Raw genomic sequence first — 23535 nt, forward strand, 5'->3', positions numbered from 1 at the left:
TTGGAGAATCAAGGTCATTTCTGGCATGCTTATATCATGAGCTTCTGAGCAGGATGAGATTGATGAAATAAAATCCTTGTTTTCTCAAGGGTGAGGATTTACACCTAAAGCAAGCCCTCCCTCAGCATGTCTGTCTTTCTAACCAATGCTGGCTGAGGGGGAGTACTTGTACCATAACCCTGTTGAACTTCAGACCTTTCCATAATGCTCCAGCTTTGCCAGTAGGTATTTAAACCTTATGGGCCAAGAACCAGCTGTCCTTTGCTTCCTCTGCAAATAATCTCAGAAGGGAAACCTAGCTGATAAATCCTCCATGAGACAGCCCTCAGGATCCCAGGGGTCTGTGTGCAACGACAGTGGCAATGGTTTACAACCTGACAGGACAAGACAACATGTGGGACAAATCCTGAAGTTACCTTAATAGAAAAAAGGAGACTGTAATTCCTACTCCCTCCTGTCTCTCAGTCACCTCACTTACAACCCTTACTGTAGGGCATAAGGCTTTCTGATGGGACCGTTTGCTTTCCAACAACTGGATCCTTGTTGTGATAACATACCATGCAAGAGGAATGTGGGTTCCGATGAAGACCACACCTGTCATTTCAGTGTGTGCCTCACTGGGATCATCTCCATATTTGATCACTTCAGTTGCTGTATGCTGCACTGTACACTATCACAGGCACCAGCACCATAATACATTAAAATGAATTCCATCTCAAGAACCAATGACCTCATTTGTTTTATATTTCAAGTGTTAAGAGATTTGCTTCACAGCCCACAGCTTGCAATTGTATCAGTTTAACATGATTTTCTAAGAGGAGGTACACCATTGGGAAGGCTACCTCTTCCCATTTTCCATTAACAACTGTTCCCAAGGTTCTCATTTCACTAACTTTTGAGAACACATCCTTGGCAAATGGCTACAAGCAGGAAGGGGAAATAACAGTATATACTTAACTCAAAGATGCCAAAACCCAAATATGTTTGTAGCCAGGATGTAACTCACAGCATCATCAAACGTTCCCTATATCTGCTCTGCTGCAACACAGATCCCAATTACTTTGTTATTTTTGGGAAGAACACCAAGGAAACCAATGCAATAAAAAATAATAGTATTAACACTATGATATATTCACCACTTATAATTACCTAATGTAATTTATCGTTTTTGTTGCTGAAGTTGTCACTGCTTAGCATCTTTTTTAGCATTTCCCTCACTAGCAAACACCCATAAACAGAGGTATTTATTGAAATAGTGTTCCCTATTAAAATTCCTGCATAAAAATTCGATGGTTTTCTACACTAACAATCCCTGGATAAAGATGGGTAAAGCAAATATATCAGAAATAGAGAGCTAATGAGAAATATTCACGCTGTTGGTGATTCTGTCAGGAGAAAAAAATTCCTTCAATAGAGAATAAATAATGTTGATTTTCTATCTGTGTAGTAAACAGGTTTTTATAGGTGCTTTCAGTCTGCAGTCTATGGAAACCACATGCAATAACTTATCAAGCAAATCTGAGAAAGTACTGATTTGCCTGTGAAGTTTTGTCATTTTCTGTTTTGTAACCTTGCCCCTCACCACATAAAACTATACACAGATTTTTTAGCTCGTAGGAGAGTGTAAGAATTGCTTTCTGAAAGACACTGGCTCAGTCCTCATGAATCCCTTTTCCCCTTTTTTATGACTCCTCAGCTGCAAAGCATTCTGCACAGCAGTCCCTTCAGTTGGTGTTTGCTTCATGGCAAACCTGCACATGGATTACAACTCCCAGCAATCACCAAGCACTGTTTAAATGGTGTTTAAACAGAGAAGAAAGAGACAAAGCACATGTATGTGCACAGCACATGCATCTTACCAAGAATGAATACCAAATCAAGTTCTGTTTCTGTTACCAATATCAGGGGATCAAAAATATTGGACCCACTCTTTCATTTTTGCATGGTAAGCACAAGGTAGGATTCTTGAGGCTTTTTAAAAGACATCTTCCAGAATCTTACTTCTAGAAAGATTGAGAAGGAGTTTGTGTTTAGCTAGTTGTATAGCAAAAGCTGAGAGAGCAGTAGGTATTGGGGACCAGTGGGACTCGGGGTAGGGGCAGGCGGATATAAGGAAAGTACAAAAGAGGTCAGGGAAGATCCAAGAAATCCTGGATTTGGGGAATTTCAGTCCTGGGGCAAGGGCATAATATTTCTTTAAAATAAACAAAACAAAAACAAAACAAAAACACCACCAAAACCCAAACAAATAAAACCTGTGTAAAGATGTAATGAATAAATACATTTCAAAAAGAAGTGAGTGATAACAGGCAATTGTGGGGAAGGAAGAAGGAAAACATTAGAATAACCAGTGGTCATACAGTGAGATGGCTTAGATGAGATTAGATGATCATAGTACAGTGACTTAAAGCGGAAAGGTAGGGCAAGAAATCAATATCAAGACAATGTATTTCAAGAGGGATGTATAGTTCCTCTATGCAGAAGAACATGTTGACAAGAAACGGGGTGGAAGACAACGTCATAACATTTTTTTTCCCTAACTCAGGTTGTATTTGTAAAAGTTTGCTTATGAGCTGATAGAGGAGATCACGGCCTTGTGTCAGATACTCTCATTTACTTTGGATCTTCTTTAAATTGCAGGCACACACACAAGACCTTAATAAATACGTGTCAGTAAAATACATGAGTTTTCAACTGCAGACCATTAATTTGAAATGGTCTGCATTTCAGAGGAGGCTTCCACTGATTCACCAAACAGTGGAAAGTACTAATGTGAAAACAGAGCAAAATGTTTGAGGGCGGTATCCAAGGAGTTTCCAGTAAGACGATGAGCTCCTGGGGTCTAAAGACTCTGAAATGCTGTCCTGTTATCCAGCCAGTGAACAAAGTTTGCTTACTTCAGCCTTTACATGCAGATTGAAGTCTGCATTTATGAGTCAGAACTTTAATAGGCGCAGTAAGCAGGATCCCAAAGACATTCCTCTAAACTAAAGCAAGATATATCTGTGATCATTACAAGTCTCTAAAGACCTCTGCCATCAACAAGGATCTTCCTGCTCTACTTCTGAAACCCTGGACCAAAAGACCTTTTCCAGCAAAAAAAGTTCACAATCTGAGGCCATGCTGCACATTGCTGAGCTAGACAATGACATGAAGCCTTAATGCTACTGTGACAAACAAGCATTTCAGATGAGCTAATTTAACTTGCATGCTTCCTTTACTCAACACAGCTCATTAGCTCAAGCTGCATGCATGCATTCTTCAGATGTGAAGCAGGGCACAACAGATACAGGGCACTAAGAGGATACAACAACACAAACCAACAGCGCTCATCACGATGCACACTAAGTTATAACACAGTAGCAGTATTATGATTTTTGTGGACATCAAAGAAAAGAGTTTTCAGGCAGGATTTGAGAGTACATAGCAAGGAGTCTGTTTGCTTTCTTTGAATCAGCAATCAGTGGGATGTTTCGGAGAAGGGGTGAAAAAGAAGCAGCAAACCAGCAGAAAGCTTTTAAGCTCCCCCTCCCCAGGGCATCACCTTATTAGGGAAAAGTACAATGAATTTGGGGGATGAGAACAGACAATATCTGGGACATGAGCAAACCATTTTGTCAGCATGCCTGGAATTCAGCTTAGCCATCTTTATATCTATGCTTACGGCCATGTGAACATGTAAGGTCACTTCCATGATATTCAGTGTGAACATTTTAGTTCAGGTCTATGAGAGTTCTATCAGGCTTGAGACCTTATATATAAAGCAGCTGAAACATATTCAGTTTGACAGAAAAGCAACACAGGAAGAATCTATCAAAAAAAGTGTATTAGTTCTTTTCACAGTGTGAAGCTTAACTGTACAAGTGTTTCTGGAAATGTTTAATAGAACAAATGTCTATTAAAAAAAAAAAAAGACACAGGCACAGCTGATGTAAATGTCTTTTTTTTTTTTTTCCCCCTCCTTTTAATAATCATTTTTATATTGCCTAAATCCCTAAAGTCAGTGTCTGGACTCTGTCTGGAGGCTTACCAAAAATCACTGCTTGTCAACACCCCTTCCACAGAAATGAGTCTGTTTACCTCCACCAGTGCACTGTCAAGTTGTCTCATCCCATTTGCATTACAGTCCAAACTGGTATTCTTACAGAAAAGTCTAACCCTTCCTTTTCTTATCCACCTCCTTCTCTAATATATTTATAGCCTACATTAAAATACTTTATATAAAATGAAGACCTGTTTTCAACATGCATCTCTACAGAGATCACTATAAACATTTAGATGGTACTGATATGGAGAAGGTCAAAATTTGGCCAGTTGATATCAATGAATGAAAGGGAAGCATAAAAAAAATTAACTGGATTTTCACACATTTGGAATCCTGAATGAAAATGAACATTTTCCCACATAAGAATGTGCTAAAAAGTTCCTTCCTCTATTTCAGCAATGCCTTTAAGGCTTTTGAAAGAGGGACAGAGGTATGATACATTTGCCAAAGTGTGCCAATGTCTGGAATTGTCCTTGCCTGATTACACAGGGCCTCTGAGAAAGTCTCCACGTCACCAAATGTATATGAGTGTATAAATGAGTATACTGCATCTTGTACACAGTATACTGTACCTTGTGAAGTTCTGCTCATAGACAACTGCAAACAGCATCATGCTGAGTTCTTGGTATTAAAAAAGCAGCACTGGAAGACCTGAAGCTTCAGAGATTCAACACAGTCAGCAACAGCAGGAAAACTGACAAACTAAGGATGCATTTACTACTAATGTATTTATCTTGTTCTGTGTCTAGCAGTCACGGGCAATCTGACCACTGGGCATACCTGTTCAGCAAACCCCTGCCACTCACTGCTTTGACAGCTTCTGTAAAAAGCAACAGTGAATTCTACTGCTTTGCCCCATCTCTACGTTGACCTTCTCACCCAGGGCCCTTGTAACTTATATGTGAACTTACATATGGCCCTTGTAACAGAAATATGAACAGCAGATTCGCAGTTCCAGTGCTGCTGCAAAACTTTCCAGTCAGTTGTCTACGTGTCAGTGTACAAAATACCCATTTGATGAATTCTGGCACGTAATTGCTGATCCTTGCAACAATCTCAGCAAGCACATCAGCTGCCACCTCTCACACACCTGTGCAATGCTGGGCTCCTCCCAGAGTTTTCTCCCCTGGCTCTCGTCCTTAACATCTGCTTCTCCTGCAAGCAATTCCCGAGCTGAACAGCTGCTAGACATAGTGCTTGCATCCAGTCACAGCAAGCTATGGTACCAAGGGTATCAAAGATTATTGTTCCAGGCATTAGTTTGGAGTAGGAAATCCTTCACGGAGCCATATTTTAGAACTTAATTAAGCCCTTTTTTTAAAAAAAAACTCCATCCAGCAGCTAAGCCAAAGTAAAACTAATTGTGGTCGCTAACACTAGAAAGCAAAAATAAGAATATATCTTGCGAGTATTCTGGCACACAGAGTGCCTGTCATCCATCACCAGCTCCCTTTGGCTGTTCTTCGAATGCACATAAGTCTTCACTGTTGTGAATCTCTACAGTAGTGAATAATGTGTTCTTGCTTTTCACTCCTGCGTCCAGCTTTCCCTTGCTTTCTCTATGCCACACAGTTCTGGAGCTATGATACCGGTGGGTGGCTTACCTTTAGGGCTAATCAGATCCTAATCGTGCCAACTTTTTGTTTACAGTGCCTGAGCTGCCTGTCTCTTTCAGATTCACTTCATCAGTCAAGATTCTTTTTTTTTTTTTTTCTTTTTTTAATTTGAATCTCAGGAGCCTTGCAAAAAGTCTCTGACAAATACACAAAATGCAGAGATACCTCTCAGAGCACCTTAGGAAGGAGACAGAGAAAGAAAGGTAATGGAAAACCTAAATACTACCTGGGATAGTCATCTGCAAGCCCTTTAAGCCAGCTGTGTGAGGATAAAAGACTGTTAACCATAAAGCACTAGCACTACAGAAGCACTGTTTAGAGTGAGGAGTGAATGTCACAACATCTGATCAGTGGTGATGCTACGCTGTAAGGAGAGGCCCCAAGAGGCTTTGTTCCACAGAACAAACTTGGTCATATTACTCTCACCTGAGCTTTTCCTAAAACCTCACATTTCTTCTGCTTCCTATTTCACCTTCATAACCAACCTTTTAATCTCCCCCAACGCATGGAAAGAGAAACTTGGATCAAGAAGGAAATGCTGCCCAAGATTAGAGGTTTTGGAATTTACAACTGTTATCTAAGGGAAAACTATAGTGGGAGCCAATTGCTTTAGTCAGAAGCCTTTGTTATTGTAAAGAAGCTTTAATATACATGCTTTTGCTTTCTAAATCGGAAGGTGGAAGTGTAGTATTTTATGGGTCACTCAGAAGAAAAAATAAAAACAAAAGCAATTCAACTCCTAGTCACCCAATCTAGCAATTTGTAAAACTGAAGTCTGCAAAGCACTAACTCGATAACAGATGTAGTGAATTATAAACATGAACTTGTCAGAGATTACTGTTAAAAAGGAAAAAAAAAAAAAGAAGAAGAACAGGCAGACGTCCTATGTTAAAACACATTTTTTGTTTTCATTACCACTAATCCACCTTTCCCCTTACACCTATTCAATATGAAGCATGACTGTGGAGTAGTACCAGTTCAGCAGTGTGGATGAAGGGAAAAGAGTTTTCAAAAATTATGGAGCAAGGTTCCGAGAAGAAAATTCCATTTAAAAAGACATTTCTGCTCAGCAGTCGAGCAATCTGTTTCGAATTTCAATGTCTACCTGTAGCACTGAGGTTTCTGTGTCATTATATACGAAAAGAGCTGACGAGGAATGGTGCTGTCATACTCTGTTCCTAACCACAACCCAGCAGATAAAGTCTGAAGTCACAAGTCAGTTGTGAGCTCTACCAAGACTATTAAAATGCACTGGCAAGGCTGGAAGGAAGAAATTTAAATGAAGCCCGGTTAGATGTTTCAAAGGGATGAGTGACTGATCCTGTTTTATGTCATGCCAGGCAATACCAGTAGTTTAAACACTAGCTCTGTCAAGTGAGAAATAGATGTATTATAGTCTGTGAATTATTAAAATTGACTTCACCTACTCACCTTCAGACTTTTCTGTCTGAAAGGAAAAAAAAAAAAACACAAGAAAAAAAGTCTTGCAGGGGAGGCATACACTCTTAATCTATTACTAACGTCTTCTTGAATCCTGTTAATATTTTTCATATTGTCTGCTTTGGTGAGCTCAGACTCTATATGTGAGGAATGACCAAAAATTCCAGCTAATCCTAGGCATAAAGCTTTTTAATGTTTAAGTCTCTCCCGCCTCGCAGATAAATACTGTCTCCTGTTTCACCCGTCCAGCTGGGGTATCAGACAATCTGGGGAGCATCCAAGATGGGCACGAAGATCTGTTTCCTGGTTCATGTTAACTACAGTAGATACTTGTGCCAAAAAGCTCATTTTCTAGCATTTTATTCAACAACAAACTTTAAAAGGTTGCTCAGACCTACCAGGCTCAGTTTCCCCATGCAACTCAGCCAACCTATTCTTAAACACTAGAGAAGTATTAAGAATCATAGAAAGGGACCTGTAAGATCATCTAGTTCCAACCCCCTGCTATAGGCAGGGACACCTCTCACTAGACCAGGTTGCTCAAAGCCCCATCCAGCCTGGCCTTGAACGCCTCCAGGGAGGGGGCAGGGATGTTTAAAGGGGAAGGAGATATTTAAAAGCAATACAGAATGTAAAATCCTTCAAGTTTTGATAAGGGCAACATCATCACTTCAGGTTTTTAGTGTGGAACGAGACAAGAAGATAGGGAAGGTGGTTCGGCACTGATCAGCATCATCATCACAGGGCGGCAACAGTAACAGAGGTCCCACCTTGTCATGCCTCCATCACAAAGTTGTTAATTTACAAATGATGACTCCAAAAGTGACAGAGGGGAAAAGTGAAGGTTTGTTTATTTTGTAAACAACCAGTTCCAAACCTCCACTTTCTGCCAACCATTTGCTCCTCTGAGAGAAACTGTTAATAGTGAAGGAAATAGAAGACTCTGAACAAAAACTTCATGTGGATTTTTGTGAGGGACAGACGACCTCTAGGATCTATATGAAACAAGCCTGACTACTTTCAGAAAAAAGTACTTTTCCTTGCATATTAGGTTTGCATTAGAAATCACTGAAAAAAACTTTCCTTTCCTTTCCTTTCCTTTCCTTTCCTTTCCTTTCCTTTCCTTTCCTTTCCTTTCCTTTCCTTTCCTTTCCTTTCCTTTCCTTTCCTTTCCTTTCCTTTCCTTTCCTTTCCTTTCCTTTCCTTTCCTTTCCTTTCCCCCTCCCTTTCTCTCTCTTTCTCTCTCTCTCTTTCTTTCTTTCTTTCTTTCTTTCTTTCACTTTTATTCTGAGCAGAATACTCTCTCTGCAGTCAGCAGAGAACCAAACTTCAAATAACTAAAGAGAGAAAAGAAGAAAGCAGAAGAAAAGTACTGTCACTTCTGTAACTGTGAAATACCTGGAAAACACAAAATGAAATGTCTTGGAGATCAACCCCTAAACCCTCTTGCTCCCTCAGAACTGGCTGCTTATTTATGCTTTTTTTATGCCCCTTCTCACTGACCCTTCCCCATTACCCTGGGGTGTACCTCAGAGGGACAACTGCACATCCCCTGATTCACCATCCCTGGAGATGTTTAAGGAAAGGGCAGATGTAGTACTTAGGAGCATGGTTTAGTGGGCAATATTGGTGGTTGGACGTTTGGACTAGATGAACTTAGAAGTCTTTTCCAACCTCAGTGATTCTGTGATTTTATGATAACGACTTCAGCAACAAGAAAGCAATGGTGACACACATTCTATAGGAGGTGGAACCGGATATTGGGAATTGGTAGCTTGAAGAACCATCCTTCAAACAGACAAAACTATCATATGCCACAGCATATCCAAGCTGGGGACAGCTATGTTGACTGGAAGACAATATAGAAAAGGCTGATGTCAAGGCATCTGCTGACTAGAACTTAGCAGAAGCTATTTTACGGCACTAAAATCATCTTGTGGCTACTTGGATGAAACACACTAGAAGTCTGTGGCTGTCCTCTTCCTTTGGCACCCACTCACCCATAAAATGAAACAGCATACAGCAGGCAAGCTCTTGAAAATGCTGGAGAAATTGGAGAGAAAGGAGTCTAATTCACATTTGCTGGAGGAAACGTCACCTCTGTCTCATATCCGCTGTATTCAAAAGCCATTTTTATTGTCATATAAATCATGTCATTTATGGTGCTGTGCTGCCACTCTAAAACCATTGCAAATGTGTTGGCAGAGCATACTTCGAAGGTTACAACACTGTGGGAACCACAGTCACAATGTCAGCAATATTATTAACATATTGCTTGACTCTTACTTTTAAAATCCCATTGTAAAATAACATAAACTGCTTCTTACAGGGAGACAGATCTTCAGACATGCTTCCACTTCTGCATGCCAACAAGAAATCAGGTCTATATGTGACCTCAACCACCTCTGACATCAAGGTCTTTGGAAAGCCCTGGTGGGAACAGCTTCCTGCTGAGTGCTCCACCAGACCTCGAGTCTCATCCACGACACTGGGCACTCCAAAACATGGTCTGAACCATAGTTTAGCTCTTTAGAGCACCTAGCTTCACACAAGAAATGGGGAAGGGCTGTAGGTAAAAGGCTGCAGGTAGTGGGAACCACTGGTGGGATGGAATATTCAGCAGCTGTGACAAATGTGTCTTTGGTGCTGCCTGAGCCTGGACTTCTGCTGTGGCTTTTGCCCGTTCAAGATTTCTCCCACCTCTGTGACTTCCCTTCAGGGGCTCTGCATTTCCCACCGCCTCTGCTGGAACACAGGGAGTGTTTGTGTGAGACAGGCATGGGATAGGTGGTGATAAGAAAACAAAGCAAGACGACAGAGATAACAAGGGGGAGGAGGAGGCCAAATGGCAGTCCAAGAAAAGGGGGAGGCAAAGGGATAAGAGGTGAGATAAAGAGAGACTTTCTGTGCATGAATAAGCATGAATAAGTGAAGAGGTGGTATTAAGACCCCCTACTTTCAGAAAGGCAAAGAGAAGAATCACAGGCAGGAAACACCACTGCAGGAGCAGTTGATTGAAACTAAATGAACTTGGTCGCATTCCTTCTTGCCTGCAAAGCCATCCTAAGAGAATCTGGCTAAAGAAAGTATTTCAGTACCTACCCTCTTGAGTATTGTGCTCATGGACCATGGGATAGGCAAACAAGAATAATCAGCTGGCACCTCCCTAGTTCCCACAGGCATTTGGTCTGACCATCTTAGTTCCCATCACAGATGAGTTGCTTTACTTCACATTAAGATGCAGCAACGCACGTAAGCATGCCCATAGCTCCAAGTATGGAAACTGTCCCTATTATGTATTCATGCCCTTGAAGTGAAGCACTTGCTTGGATGCTTGGCTGAATCAGGACCTAATTAAGGAGCTAAAAAGCCTTCTATCCTCATTCACCTCTCCCTCAGTCTTAATCCTCCAGTCAACTAAGTTTAATTTAAAAATCTGTTTTCAGGAGTTGAGCCTGGATCTGTCACATCCAAGATTGCCACTAATTGCTATGTGTCAGCATCATTTAGAAAAATGAGCAATGAATTAAAACCACCAACCCTTCTGCCTGGATGACAGCTTTATCTTTGCGCAAGCTTTTCAATGGGATTGCAATCTCTTCACCTACCCACAGTGGAAAATTGCTTTGCCCAAAGTCAGTCACAGATTTCATTTTCATTTCTTCAGTCCAATATTTCTGAAGAAAAACTACAGATCTTGTAAATGCACATATGGCGCAACAGTCAGAGTGCAAAGCCACTCCAACTCAGACCCCAGGAGGTAAAGTCACCCTCTTCCCCTGGCTACTCTTGCGGGATAGTTGTGGTATTAGGAGATCAGAGAGCAGACTCAGAGACAGGCTGATGTTCTCAGGAAGATCACTGAAAATGTGAAGGTCACAGATGACACATGGCTGGCTTCAAAACCTCAGGAATGACAGCAGGGAAAGAGGTGGTGAAGGAAGAGGGGGAACAGAGCCAGCTGTAGAAGTTGCCAGAGAAATATTTAGTTGGAGGCACAGCAGAGGAGGAGCAGGATGACGCAAAGAGAAGCAACTGAGTAAAAGACTGCAAAGAGAAGTGTCCAGAGGGATTCCTTTACTGGATGCGGCTGTCTAATACTGATGTAATGAGCTAGTTATGAAGTGAAAAGTCAGATCTGCGTGTGGGAGTGTTGGAGGGGAGTATCAGAGGTAGCTGCTCCCAAAAGAAAGGAGGTACAGTAGGGCTCCCGCTAGGTCTTTGCGAAGAATTAAACACGTAAGCAAGCAAGGCTGGACACGAATCCAATCAGGTTCTCAGATGACCTACTGAGGGGAAAATCTGAGAGCAAAAGCGATCCTCCTGTCTTTCAAGGCACTGTTAACAAAAGCAAAGTCAGGATGAGACAAAGAAGTAGTGTGATTCCCATGGCAGAATGCCTTCACCGTAGATGGCAGCTTCTGTGCCAAGCACAGTGCCACCAGCTCTCCCGTAATGCCCTCACATAGCACAGCCCATCTCCCCTGCCATACCTGTGGGTCGTAAGCAGAAATGCAGCAATACTACTTTTTATTTCTTTCTCATGCTTGTGGAGAAGCATTTGAAGTATGTTAAGTGCTTAGTGCCTTGGAGAGGCCACACAGAGAGAAGTGCTTATTAATCATTATTTTACTTGGCCAAATTTGACGCGTGTTTTCAGAAATACCTCTGAAAGGCCTGGTACATAAAGCCTGTAGCTAAAGCCAAAAAAAAAAAAAAAAAAAAAAAAAATCTACCGTGGGCTTTATTAGCAGGAGAAACAAAGAAAAGGAAGAGCGTGGCAAAGGAACACGGAGATAATGTTGAGTCTGAAGTAAGGAATGATATAAGTATTTTGACTGACACAGCAGCAAAGCCAGCTTGGAGGAGAATTAAGGACATCAGAGGTAATCATTTACCAAGGCAGTAGTTTTCAGATGTTGACATACATTTTCATAGCAAGAAAAAAAGAACAACCAAATACAGGAGAAGACTGTCAGAGTTATGGCAGCTAGCAACTCCTTCACCTGGCTGCTACTGAGGAAAATAGACAGGAAAACCATCTGAAGATTATTCTTCCTTGAATGCTCCCACTTCATTTTTGTGGGTATTAATACAGGCCACATATTGACACTGATGAGCATAAAGATCCTTGAGGAAGGGAAGCACATGTTTCCTCATACGGACGTCTGAACAGTTCACAGGCACGGCTGCTCTGAAGTCAAGAGTAGGAAATGAAGCTGTATGGAAACTGAAGTGGAAGCGTGTGGCAGTCAGAGCTTTGTGATCATGGTTTCATTAGATCCTAAATGCTCTTTACGGCAGAAACACTCAGATGGAGCTCAGAAATGTTTTTGACTTTAAGAAAGCTGACTTTGGGAAAACGTGATATGCCCCAAGGAATTTTTTTACTGGAATCCTGTGAAACATGGGAAACGTGGAGCTGAATTTTTAAAAAACATCTAAAGAGACTGAAATTTAAAGCTGTTCTGCTTAATTCCGAAGAGAAAAAAAGGGCAACTGGGGCCAACTGCAGTTAAGTAAAGATATAAAGTTTAGCATAAGCAACACAGAGAGAACCTGGCAAATTTCTTTTTATGGGAATTTCTGTAGACATTTAGATACGACAAGCCATCCTTTGAGAAGTAAGCAACCTGGTATGGAGGGATATGGAACTTCTTAAAAGTTAGAGCAGTCTGAAAGATACAATCCCAAGAGGACAAAGCATCCTTGGACATTTTGCTGCTAAGAATTTTTCTGCTGAACATTGCATGGAGTTTCATTTATAACAGTGCTAAGAAGGACTGGGAGAAAAATGCTTAATTACTTATGGCATGTAACAAAAGGAAGAAGTTAGCATACTCGTTTTTCTTTGAAGAATAATAATAAGAGGCCATATGAGTGCTTAAACATTTGCATCACATTGTGACAGAGCTTCTAGGACTTGCATAAAGGAAGGAAATTTGCATTGATGTATGTACATCCTCAGAATTACAGCCATGTCAGTCCCTAACAATCATGATGAATGAATATAACCTGCAGCCCTCACCCTCAGAAAGCTGTAGGACACCTACAGAAACAGGTGGGAAAGGAGGAGAAAGATTCCCTGTAACACCAGCAAATGATTAGATACAGATTAAAAACCCAACACTTTCATATGATTGAAGGTTTCTTGGAAAACTTTTTTCCCTTAAAAAAATTAAGGTAGAATTTATTAAATTCCTAACTGAGACATGTACATCTTAAATTCTCTGATAACAGGATGCACCGTTGAGACATGGGGTTGATCTTCATTGCAGAAGTAAAGGGCAAAAAAAAGAAAACAGTAAAGACACCAATAAAAATTTTTAGCTTACTATCTGCCATACCAAAATACTAGAAGTAATTTTACTCAAGTATGTCAACACACTTAAATTCATTAGAAGTGATGAATGTGGAATTCTTGGAGAGAAATACCTGCTTGACCATCACACTTGAATTCTTCAAGTATCATTTTCCTGTTGTTCATTTTGAGATCATTTCTTTGTTGTTTTTTTTCCCCCCAATATACGTAAGATGGAAGAAAGAACGGCAAGCTAACATTAATTATCTTGCTGAAAGATAAGAAAAACTAAAGACAGGCTCAGATTCTCTAAAAATCACCCAACTTCAGGGATTAAGAGATGGGATGCTTCCAGCATCCTGTACTGCAGGGTTGCCTGTTTCCAACTGAGTTGGATGGCTCACAGAATTTCATAATTTCATTAAATTAAAAAAAAAAAAAAAAAAATTTTTGCTTTTTATGCAAAGCAAGAAGGTTATTTGACTCCAAGTATAGACTTCAGTTGCCTACCTGCTATTTGAGTATTCTGATCATAACAAAACCAGAAAAGTTTGGTGAGGTGATTTCTGAAGGATCTAAATTTTACAGGTGAGTAAACTGTAGTGACATCTATACATACCAAAAGCAGCAAATGAATGTTAAGTACAGCCTTCTCAGCCATGTGCTAAAAAACACCTATGCAATGCATGAAAACATCTTTCACACTATATCAGCTTAGTATATAAAGCAAGCTTGCGATGAAGCTCCTGTGAAAACTGCTGATTTTAAGAAAGGAAAAGTAAATATCTTTCCCCATGCCATGCAGCAAGTTACAGTCTCCAAATTCAGTTGGAAAAGAAAAGCCAAAAAGGAATACTGTTAGGAATACGATTCAAGCTGAAAGAAATGACAGCAATAGGTTTGTAGTCAGAAAGAAAGAAGAAGGGAAGGAGAGAGGCAGACATTAGAGGAATTAGCAGGAAGAATTCCCAAGGCCAGTAAATATCAGGGGCTGCAAAGCAGTCAAAAGCAGAGTGAAGAGATTTAGAGTCAAGCCATTCAAAGGGTCTACTTAGTTGACCAGAAGGCAGTCTCACATTTCAAGGTTTCCTCTTTGGTACAGCTAAGCTTTTCAATGGGAGGCCTTGACCCCAGGGATCGCTAACTAAGAAAACAAATATGTTTTCAAATGAATGTATTGGCACTGTCAGAACTGACTGTATACAAGATTAAATGATATTTATTTTCACTTTCCAGAATACCGTATTAAATTTTAGAGACACAGACAGAAACGTTTCCAAATAAGACATGAGAATCTAAGCATCAGATTTTCTGCATCAGCTAGGATTCAACAGCAGAATTCCTGTTAACTGATCTGGCTAAGCCTCCCGTGAAAATGTCAACCTGAGGCTTTCTTGACTTCTGCAGTCTTGCTGAGGATAGTGGGAAGTGACAAGTGCTGTCAGTCCATTTCGGTTCTCTCATGGCATTTACGTAGTTTCTGAAAATGGATTAGATTTGGATCTGGCATTTTGGATTTGTGCTGCTGTGTCTCCCTGACTAAAATAGAGAGGTTTGCTTTCTTTTGATAAAGAACAGAAATAATTCTGTAATGTATATTAAAAAGGGAGAAAAAAGCGACTCTGGATAGCCATCCTGAGATTGTCTACATTTTCCTATGTAAAAACTTGGTTCCAGGAAGGGGATGCCAGGCTGATTGCCAAGAACAGTGGCACTCAAACCAACAGCTGCAAGTGCTGGAACAGCCCTGCTCCACTCTTCCATGTGGATGAAACAGGCTCAAAAACTACTTAGTTCTGAATCTTACCACCTTTGAGAAACTTGCACACTTAAGGATTTAGGTTGGACCTTCTTTATATCAAGTAAATTAAATCAAAGTTATAACCAGATTGAGTATCTTCACTGCTTCCCATGGGAGAAATATTGTCAAAGAAATCTCTCTTCAGAAGCTACATGATTGACATTACTGTTCAAGAAATGTGGCATACAGTCATAAAGAACTGTTCAGAAACCAGTCTGTTTGCTGCCAGTCGAGAATAACCCAGAAGACATAACGAGGATTTCATAGTTGGTGTCCCTTTTCCTTCATGTCACACACCAGTAGTCTTGCCTAAACTACCTGAACACACATGCCTTACAGTTTCTGACTACGTAGATACTACAGAATTAATTTATGTAAGAACTGAAATAAAATAGGAACAGGTTAAACTGGCTTGGAACTAAACCAGACAAAAATACACCAAACAACAATTCTGTATCCTCCAACAAGCTCATGACAACATCTTATAGGTTCTGCTTTGTCTCTGTTCACATAGGAATTTGCTAACAGCTCATCTGCATATTCCTTAAGACAAAGATACTTCAAAATCATTTTTGTGCTTCTATTCCTTCTTGTGCTCAAGCAGCTTCACAGACTTCTTGGCTACCATGGGAACAAAGTAGGAACATGTTAAATGCAGTGCAAAGTGGGGGCAGTGGAACAGAGCCCAAGGGAAAAGCAAGTTGCCTACAACAGAGCACGTAAACATTACATGCAGTGCTATTTGAAGGGCATGTTGCACTCCATATCTGGATACATCCCTGTATTCATGTATGGACCCATTAGCAATCGCACAAGCATTCCTGAAGAACCTCTGTTATATACTGTCCCAAGATGGACAAGCATGAACTTGCTAGCTGAATGTAAAATCCAGAAATTGTGTTCTGAAAACAGACCAATAAAGACAAATAGAAGAACAGACAACACTGTTTCAGCAGAAATCTGAGGATGTGAATAAGGTGGAACTATGGTGAGGGCTTCAGAACAGCTACCAGTGGATACTGAAGCAAAGGTACCTGTCAGTAAGAAGTATGACAAAGCAGGAAAGTGGTTCTCACAAAGCACAGACATGTTGGGTCAAGTGTCCTTTTCCTGTTTGGCAAGTCCTTTTGTCTTTGTGTCCTTATCGTCCTGATGCCTTACCAAAGTGTAGAATGATGGACAGCTCTTAACAACATACTAGGGCTTAATTTTGGTACATGAACCAAGCCCTTTTTTGCACAGCACTAAAGTCTATACTCCCCTCTGAATTCCTTCTTTAGAACCCATGTCCACTTCAATGCATGCAGCTCCCCAGTCCCTCCTTGCAACCCGTCTCAAGACAAACGTGCTCGGCACACTTTGCTCTATCACAAAGCTGAAGCCAGCACTTTCAAACAGGCTGACTGACAGGCGATGCTGCATCAGCAGCAGCAGGGCCAATGCCACCCTCCCCAGGAGAGCAGAACATTCTCTCCCGGGCACACTCACATCACACTATCAGGTCCACTGTGTCCAGAAACCAGGCTCCATCCTGTAGGCTGCCACCATCCTGCTTAAGTTGGCAGTACACTTTTTTTTCTCTCCTAGGAGGCTCAGTGGGTAATTGGAGCACACCTATCAGACTTCACTGAGGCACTCCTGGGAGTGAAGATGTGTTCTGTGAATGAGGGTTTACTAAATAGGACCCCACAAAGTACTCAAGAAAGCAAAACAGAAAAGAATGCTTGCACTTCTGTGATGACCTCACTGCCAAGATTTAAGCTGAGCAGAGCATAAACACTGGATGGAACTGAGACACTGTCATGAAGACAAGGAAGGAGGAACTTCAAAAATCAAACCAATTAGTGCCCTCCTTCTTCTGCTTTCCCATCTGGTAGCCAGAGGAGAGCTGACCACATACAAATTCAGGACCAAAAGGAACAAGAAGTTGTTTTGCACTTTGTTTTGTTTCCCTCAGGTGACATCACCCTGCTAAGCCTCCCCTCTGCCACTCAGAGAGGGTGACAGAGGCAGAGCAGCATGTCCATGGCAGGGCAGCCAGACTGCTGCCTCTTGCAGTGCTGCTTGCTCCCAGGTAGCTGGCTGTGAGGGGGCCTGCAAGCAGGCTAATTTAGAGCTCTAAAAGCTAGCAGTAGGAGTGCAATTAAGCCGTTTCCACAGACTGCTGACCAAATGCAGCAATTTATTGGCTGAGTGATTGGATTATTCATTTGCAAAGCTAAGAGAGGGCATTTTCTTACCACTTCAGTTGGTCTGTAGTACTTGTGATTGACTGTCACATGAATCTTGCCAGTCTCTTTGCATCGCCCAACTTCATTTTCATTCTTTCCTTCCCACCTGTAAAGAAGATAAACATTTAATCAACCCATAATTACTTTAGTGCTCTGATCTTACCAACATTTGGCCTGCTTTCATTTACTTGAGGCTGGTGTCAATTCTCCCTGCAGGACAGTATAAACTCATTAGCTATAGGAACAAAGGCAGAGTTTAGACTTGAATGTAGCAACAATGGCTTTTGAAGTCTCTTTGTTTTGGTTTTTGAATCAGTGGAAGGTCTAAAATACAGGACTTCCAAATTAAACACATAATGTGAAGGGAAATAAAACTTCCCGATTTCAGAACGTTTCATGTATCTTCAAATAAATATGACAGCGAAGCTTTTCATTTGTGGATTGGTTCAAAGTTGTTTAAAATGGTTCTTAAAATATTTTTAAGTCTTGTATTTTGGCCAGCAGTTTCAGGAACACCTTAATCTGTTAATGTTATGGAAGAGAAGCTCTGCTTGAATAGCATTAAGCTGCATAATCTAATTTTTGTCTAACCAGGAAAAGCAAAACAAAAACAATTCTTGAATTTTCAGTCTTAGCTCAACATGGCTTCACATACATGTACCGTAAACAGTACTCAATACCTGTGAGGTTACAGTCAGCTCCTTTGTCTAAATTATTTTCATATGCGTTGAACAGCCTGAAACTTGCTGTGATTTATGAGATCTGGTTGCATACTGGGCTATTTGGGTAGCAACTGTTCTGGGCAAAAATTTTGGGCAGCCAAAGAGGCACGGTTTGATGGGTGAGTGGCTCTGCCTTTGAAGGGGCAGACTGAAGCCAGGAAGCCTGAGGACAATGCTCCCTCCCAAAACAAATGTTTTGGATGAAACATTTAGGAACATACACTGATATCTCAAAACCAATTCACTGAAGGTACAGAATGCAGTTATGACTGAAGCCCTAACCTCAGCTTGTTTTTTTGTCTCTGAGAATATTGTGGGACTCTGAGTCAGACTGGCACAAAAACAGCAATGAAATTCTTTATATTTTGTATTCAAGTAAAATATATATAGTATGATTCAGCACTGTGATTTAGACTATTTAGCTTCAGTCACCATCAGTGAAAGACATCTATCCCTTGCCTCTCTCTTACTAACTGTGCCACCAGCCATTGGGATTTTGTCACAGATTTGATTTTCCTTTGCTCCCCTGCCCTCTCCTCCAGGCTCCCAGAAGAATTTAATTCTTTGACAATTTCAGCCTTCATTTTTGAGTTTCTAGCCCCAAGGGCCATGGAAGAGAGTTTGCAAATGTGACCTCTGTGTACCCATGAAGGTTAAAACACCAAAAGGCAAAAGGAAATACCAAATATGCATTATTACTAGTTTTTTTAAATCCCATCATTTTTTTAAAGCAAAACTCATGACTTTTGGATGTCAAGCAAAGCCTGTAGGATGATTGCAAACACTTAATATCAAAATAATTTCCAATAGATAATAGCCACGGTAAAGTTGGCTGTAGATAGCCTTGCCATGACACTAAAGATGATTTATAATTTAATTTTTCTTTCTTTCTCTTTCACCATTGCTCTGTTTGAAGCCTGCACTGTAAAGTTTCCATTCAGAAGCCAAAACTAACATTAGTCCCTCCCTTTAAAGGGCAGAGGGTAAAAATGTGCAGGACTCAAATGAGCTTAATAGAAAACTAACCGTCACCAGTAAAACAACAGGAAGTGCTTAGATCAGGAGACATCAGTTGCTGTTGGAGGTCACTGAGCAGAGAACTCCATTTAACACCCAACAGTCTCCAGAAGGCTCAACCGAGCCAGTAAAGACTCATTTACTGTCACTATCAAAGTTATATAACAATAGAAATAACTTCAGAAGAAAACTCCACCCATTTTGTTCAGCCCAGCAATGTGAAAAGTTCACAGGGAAAAAAGTGCTTCTCATTGTGAACAAAGTAGAACTCGATAGCAACACTTTTAATTACTCCTGGCACCTCTGTGCTCACAGCTGGGACACCATACTGCTGATAAAAGGATAACGCTGAGCCAACCTGACACCAGGAGCAAGACATCCAGTGAGCTGAGCAGTTCCCCCTCTCCTCTTCTAAGAAAAGGGGAAAGAAAACACCAACACATCCCTTAATTTGCAGCCAAGTTGCAGTCAGAATTATTATCTGGGAAATGTAATGCCAGACTATGCTGAAGCATGAGTGAGGTTGAAGAGGCATGGGGAATCCTCACATTGTTGTGGTTTTAGATAGCTCCAGCCACATGGACTACTGAATTGTCTGCTCCAAGTGGGCAAGAAAACAGCCTTGTGTACTTTGGGAGAAATGCAATTAAGGGAAGTTTGTCTCATCAGGGCTGGGCTAAATTCAAGGAGGTTGGGGAGCAGATCCCAGAGCGGTGGAGCCCAGAGCTTTCAGGCGGCTGTAGGCTTTCGACAGAAGATTGGTCCTGAAGGCAGTGAGCCTCTACAGCGAAACCATTGCCAGCCCAGTGCTGGGGGGATGCACACCTATCAGCAGCCACATAAGTTTCCATAGAACTCAAGAACTTTTGCACTCTGGATTTCCATTAAATTTAAAGCTAATTTCGTATCTGCAAATCACTACTTCCTACAATACTTTTCATCAGCTGTTCCCTTCCCTCTTTGTCTGTGGAGATGTCTTACAGAACAGTAATAAAAAAATGGAAAATAATTGGCATCAAGCTTCAAGCTATAAAAACATCCATGGGTACAGAGGATCTCCTGAGGATGAGGAGTTGAGATACTTGGTGCGGTGTGAGGAGAGGAGGGAGTGACCCAGGGGAGTCCTGATAATCAGGGGGTGAAAGAATAGCACCACAAAGGACCAAGTGGTCCAAATGGCTGTAACTGAGTAGCAAACAAGGTAAAATGTGGGTATTTTTGAGGTGGCCAGGAAATCAACTATAAGTGAAACTTTTCACAGAAGCACAGACACTCAACTCACTCATGCATTTCATCCCGTTGCTTAACCTTTATGGAGAGGTAAAGAACTAATAGAACTTCATGAAATATTGCAAATCATTATCCCAAACTGTTTATGGGAAAAAAATCCTATCATACAGTCATTAAAAATCAAAAAGTGTCTTGGTAGAAAACATTTTCATATTTGAAATATTACTTAAAATTTCTAGGAAAATTTTGCTTATTCTCCAAAGCCAATGTAGGTGTCATTCGTGTGGACTTCAGAGATTCGTGACCTGACTGCCAATACACATGATTAGCCAGAGCAGTTCATCTGCCTTGATGCTTTATAAACAGCAAAACTCGCATCATACAACAGACCATGGATGTCTTGTCTCTTGCAAGTAATTTCTTGTAGGGAGATTTTAAAAATGACTCATAGTATGTTCCTTTGCTACCATCTCAAACTTAGATACAACAAAACATTTAAGGATTCAGAGATTGCTTAGCTGCTCCCTTGTGCTTGGATCAAAAGAATAAAGTATGCTACCACACAGGGATGCACTCACACATTTGCTCAAGAGCTGTGATGAATCAGGCCTTCAAACTCTTCAGTAAAGGAACACAACTAAAACAATACAAATGTTGGTATTAAACTTCCAGCGTTGCCAAGCTCAAGTTGCAAAAACTTATATCATGATTCCCCACACTCTGAGACTTTAGTACAGAATATATGTTATGTGGCCTTTTTTTTTTTTTTTCTGATTTCATTTTTTTTCAGTCTGTTGCAAATCTTTTCAAGCTGAAAAATGTGAAAGTTGGTGATAATGCTTCCTTTTAAGAAGGTTTTTGTTCACAAGAAAATGTTTTCTAAAAGAATATTAATGCTTCTGTGTAAATCAAAACATTCTAGAAAGAAAAGTTGTAGTTTCAAATAGGTTATGCTATTGACAACTTGCAAGAAAAATGCATTAATAAAATTGAAGGATGAAGCTTTCTGACACCTTCAGAAATAAAAGATTTTGTATTTTCTTTCAGAATGGCTTTAAAAATTCTTTTTACTTTAGTCTTTCTTTAATAGAAAACTACAAGAGAAACTAAACATTCCTGCTGACTTGAAATCAGGTATTTTTCTAAACTGCATTTGTGAGACCTATTTTCATCCCATTTGGGGAAAAGATACGGAATTTCTTACTGAATACCACACTTAATTCTCACCCTGTCCTCCCTCAAGAGAAACTCTCACACCTCAGGATGTACAAAATCAGATAATTAAATTGTTAGCATCTTCAAATCTGAGCACTGGAACAGTTACTAGATGTGCCAATAGATAAAAGCTTGTATCAATAGGAAAGTAAATTAGTCAGCTCAGCTGGAAGAGTTAATCCTCTGGCTGCGCTGGGCTAAGTGCTTCACAATGCCTATTTTCTACTGTGAGAACAGCAAGAAAAGTGGTACTGTTGTATGTGGAGTCCACTCTGGCCAGCATTCTTCACTGGCCTGGCTGGGCTCCTTTCCCCTATCACTGCTCCAAATGTCTCTAATTTACTTTTGAGATTCTGCTCCCTTCTTCCCCATCTGAGCACTGTAAAATACAATGCACAGCACCGGTCAGACAGCAGTGTTTGGTGGTCAAAAGGCAGACTGGAGGAACAGCAGTTGCTTTGATGATGGCTTTTGATGGCTCGTCTTCCATCATGACCAGCACATTGTTGGCTTTCCATTCTTTTTGCAGTATTTCAAACCTCATGCATTTCTGCCACCATACGTTCCATTTTAAGGTTGGAAAAGAAAAGAAAGAAAATCCCCTTCTCCCTCAGTTCATCTTTTGCTGCTGCTGCTAGTAGTTCACCTCATTAGACCTTACGGCTAATCTGCAAACTTCTCCCTTTTTGGGGTGATCTTTTTTAAAGAAGACCAATTGGCATGTAAGCTTAGGTAAAATTTGTGTTTAGAGCCAAATGACTGGCATAAAATATTCATTTTTCATGAATTAATTTTGATCCTGGAAGCAACGAATATTTCTGTAACAAATGTGCATGTATTTTTATATTAATGAAAAACACAATAAATCTTTCCAGCGCTCAAACTTTTTTTTTCCCCCCACATTGCAGACAGCAGCCTTTGTAGCATTCTGCAAAGAACTACGGGCGCTGTAGTGGTTTCGGGCTATCTTTGCAATCCTGTTCTAATTTAATAAGATTAATGACAGAAAATTAGTCAAGACAAGCGTTTGCCTGTTTCATTTACCCTGCTGTAGTTCAAATTATAGGCGGGAAATGTTTCCCCCAAGTACTACTTAATTAGTAATAAGTAGCAGGGAAAGTAAAAGAAAAAAAGTGTAATCCTTACAGGGGGGAAATATTTGTAGCTCTGAGGCTTTCCTGTTAGTACAAAGAACTGGATTTGAATGATACAGAGGATTATATAAATATAATTTTAAATTTCTCCTTTGAAAAATGATGTTAGAAGAAGAAAAAAATACACTGCAAGATAAACCTCAGTGTACACTTCAGAGTCAATTTCAGAGGGCATTCAGTCAGTCTTATTGCAGCTGTACATTTCATTACTCAAAAAATATGGTAAAGTTTCTCATCTCTCATTTTGGTGAGAAGATACGGTCCTGACATAAGCTATTGACTGATTATGACAGAGTATTATGCTATCTTTTTGGAAAAACTTTTCAGGCTGCCCTGGATGTTCAGTTGTAGAAGCTAATGTGAATTGTTTGGAAGACAAAAACCTTAAAATATATATATATTTTCAGTTAGTTGATGTGGGAATTAGGAATGGTTTTCTTCCTGTTCTCTACAGCAGTATTAAGATTTGACAGCTAAGATGCAACACTTCCTGCTAAAGAACAAAGTAGGGAAGGTTAAGAGCCCCTTCACACATGCCTGGTGTTTTCAGGTTATGAGCTCTGCCAATTGCTGCTTATCCCTTCATTCTTTTTTGGCCATTTGCTCCATCGTTCTGTCGATTCTGAAAAGTGCATTTTGATTTTAAAGGTATAGGAATATTGAGAAGCTGTGCCATCACTTACAACAGTGAAAAAGGCTGATGGAAACTTCCCAGGTAAGTTTTGGGGATTAAAAAAAAAAACAACAACAAAAAACCAAGAAT

At 40.4% G+C, this 23535-nt stretch overlaps 1 protein-coding gene across 2 annotated transcripts in view; it reads right to left on the minus strand.

The window, feature by feature from the left end:
- The window catches only part of GMDS (GDP-mannose 4,6-dehydratase), a 391195-nt gene that overhangs the window by 55164 nt on the left and 312496 nt on the right, over positions 1–23535 (minus strand). For both annotated transcript variants that reach the window (XM_031589284.2, XM_090137013.1), the window contains exon 9: positions 17444–17540. In XM_031589284.2, the coding sequence (XP_031445144.1) occupies positions 17444–17540 (97 nt within the window). The remainder of the gene's footprint in view (positions 1–17443; positions 17541–23535) is intronic.

Source organism: Phasianus colchicus, chromosome 3, assembly GCF_987193195.1.
Source record: "Phasianus colchicus chromosome 3, bPhaCol1.hap1.1, whole genome shotgun sequence".
NCBI classification, from domain to species: Eukaryota; Metazoa; Chordata; class Aves; order Galliformes; family Phasianidae; genus Phasianus; species Phasianus colchicus.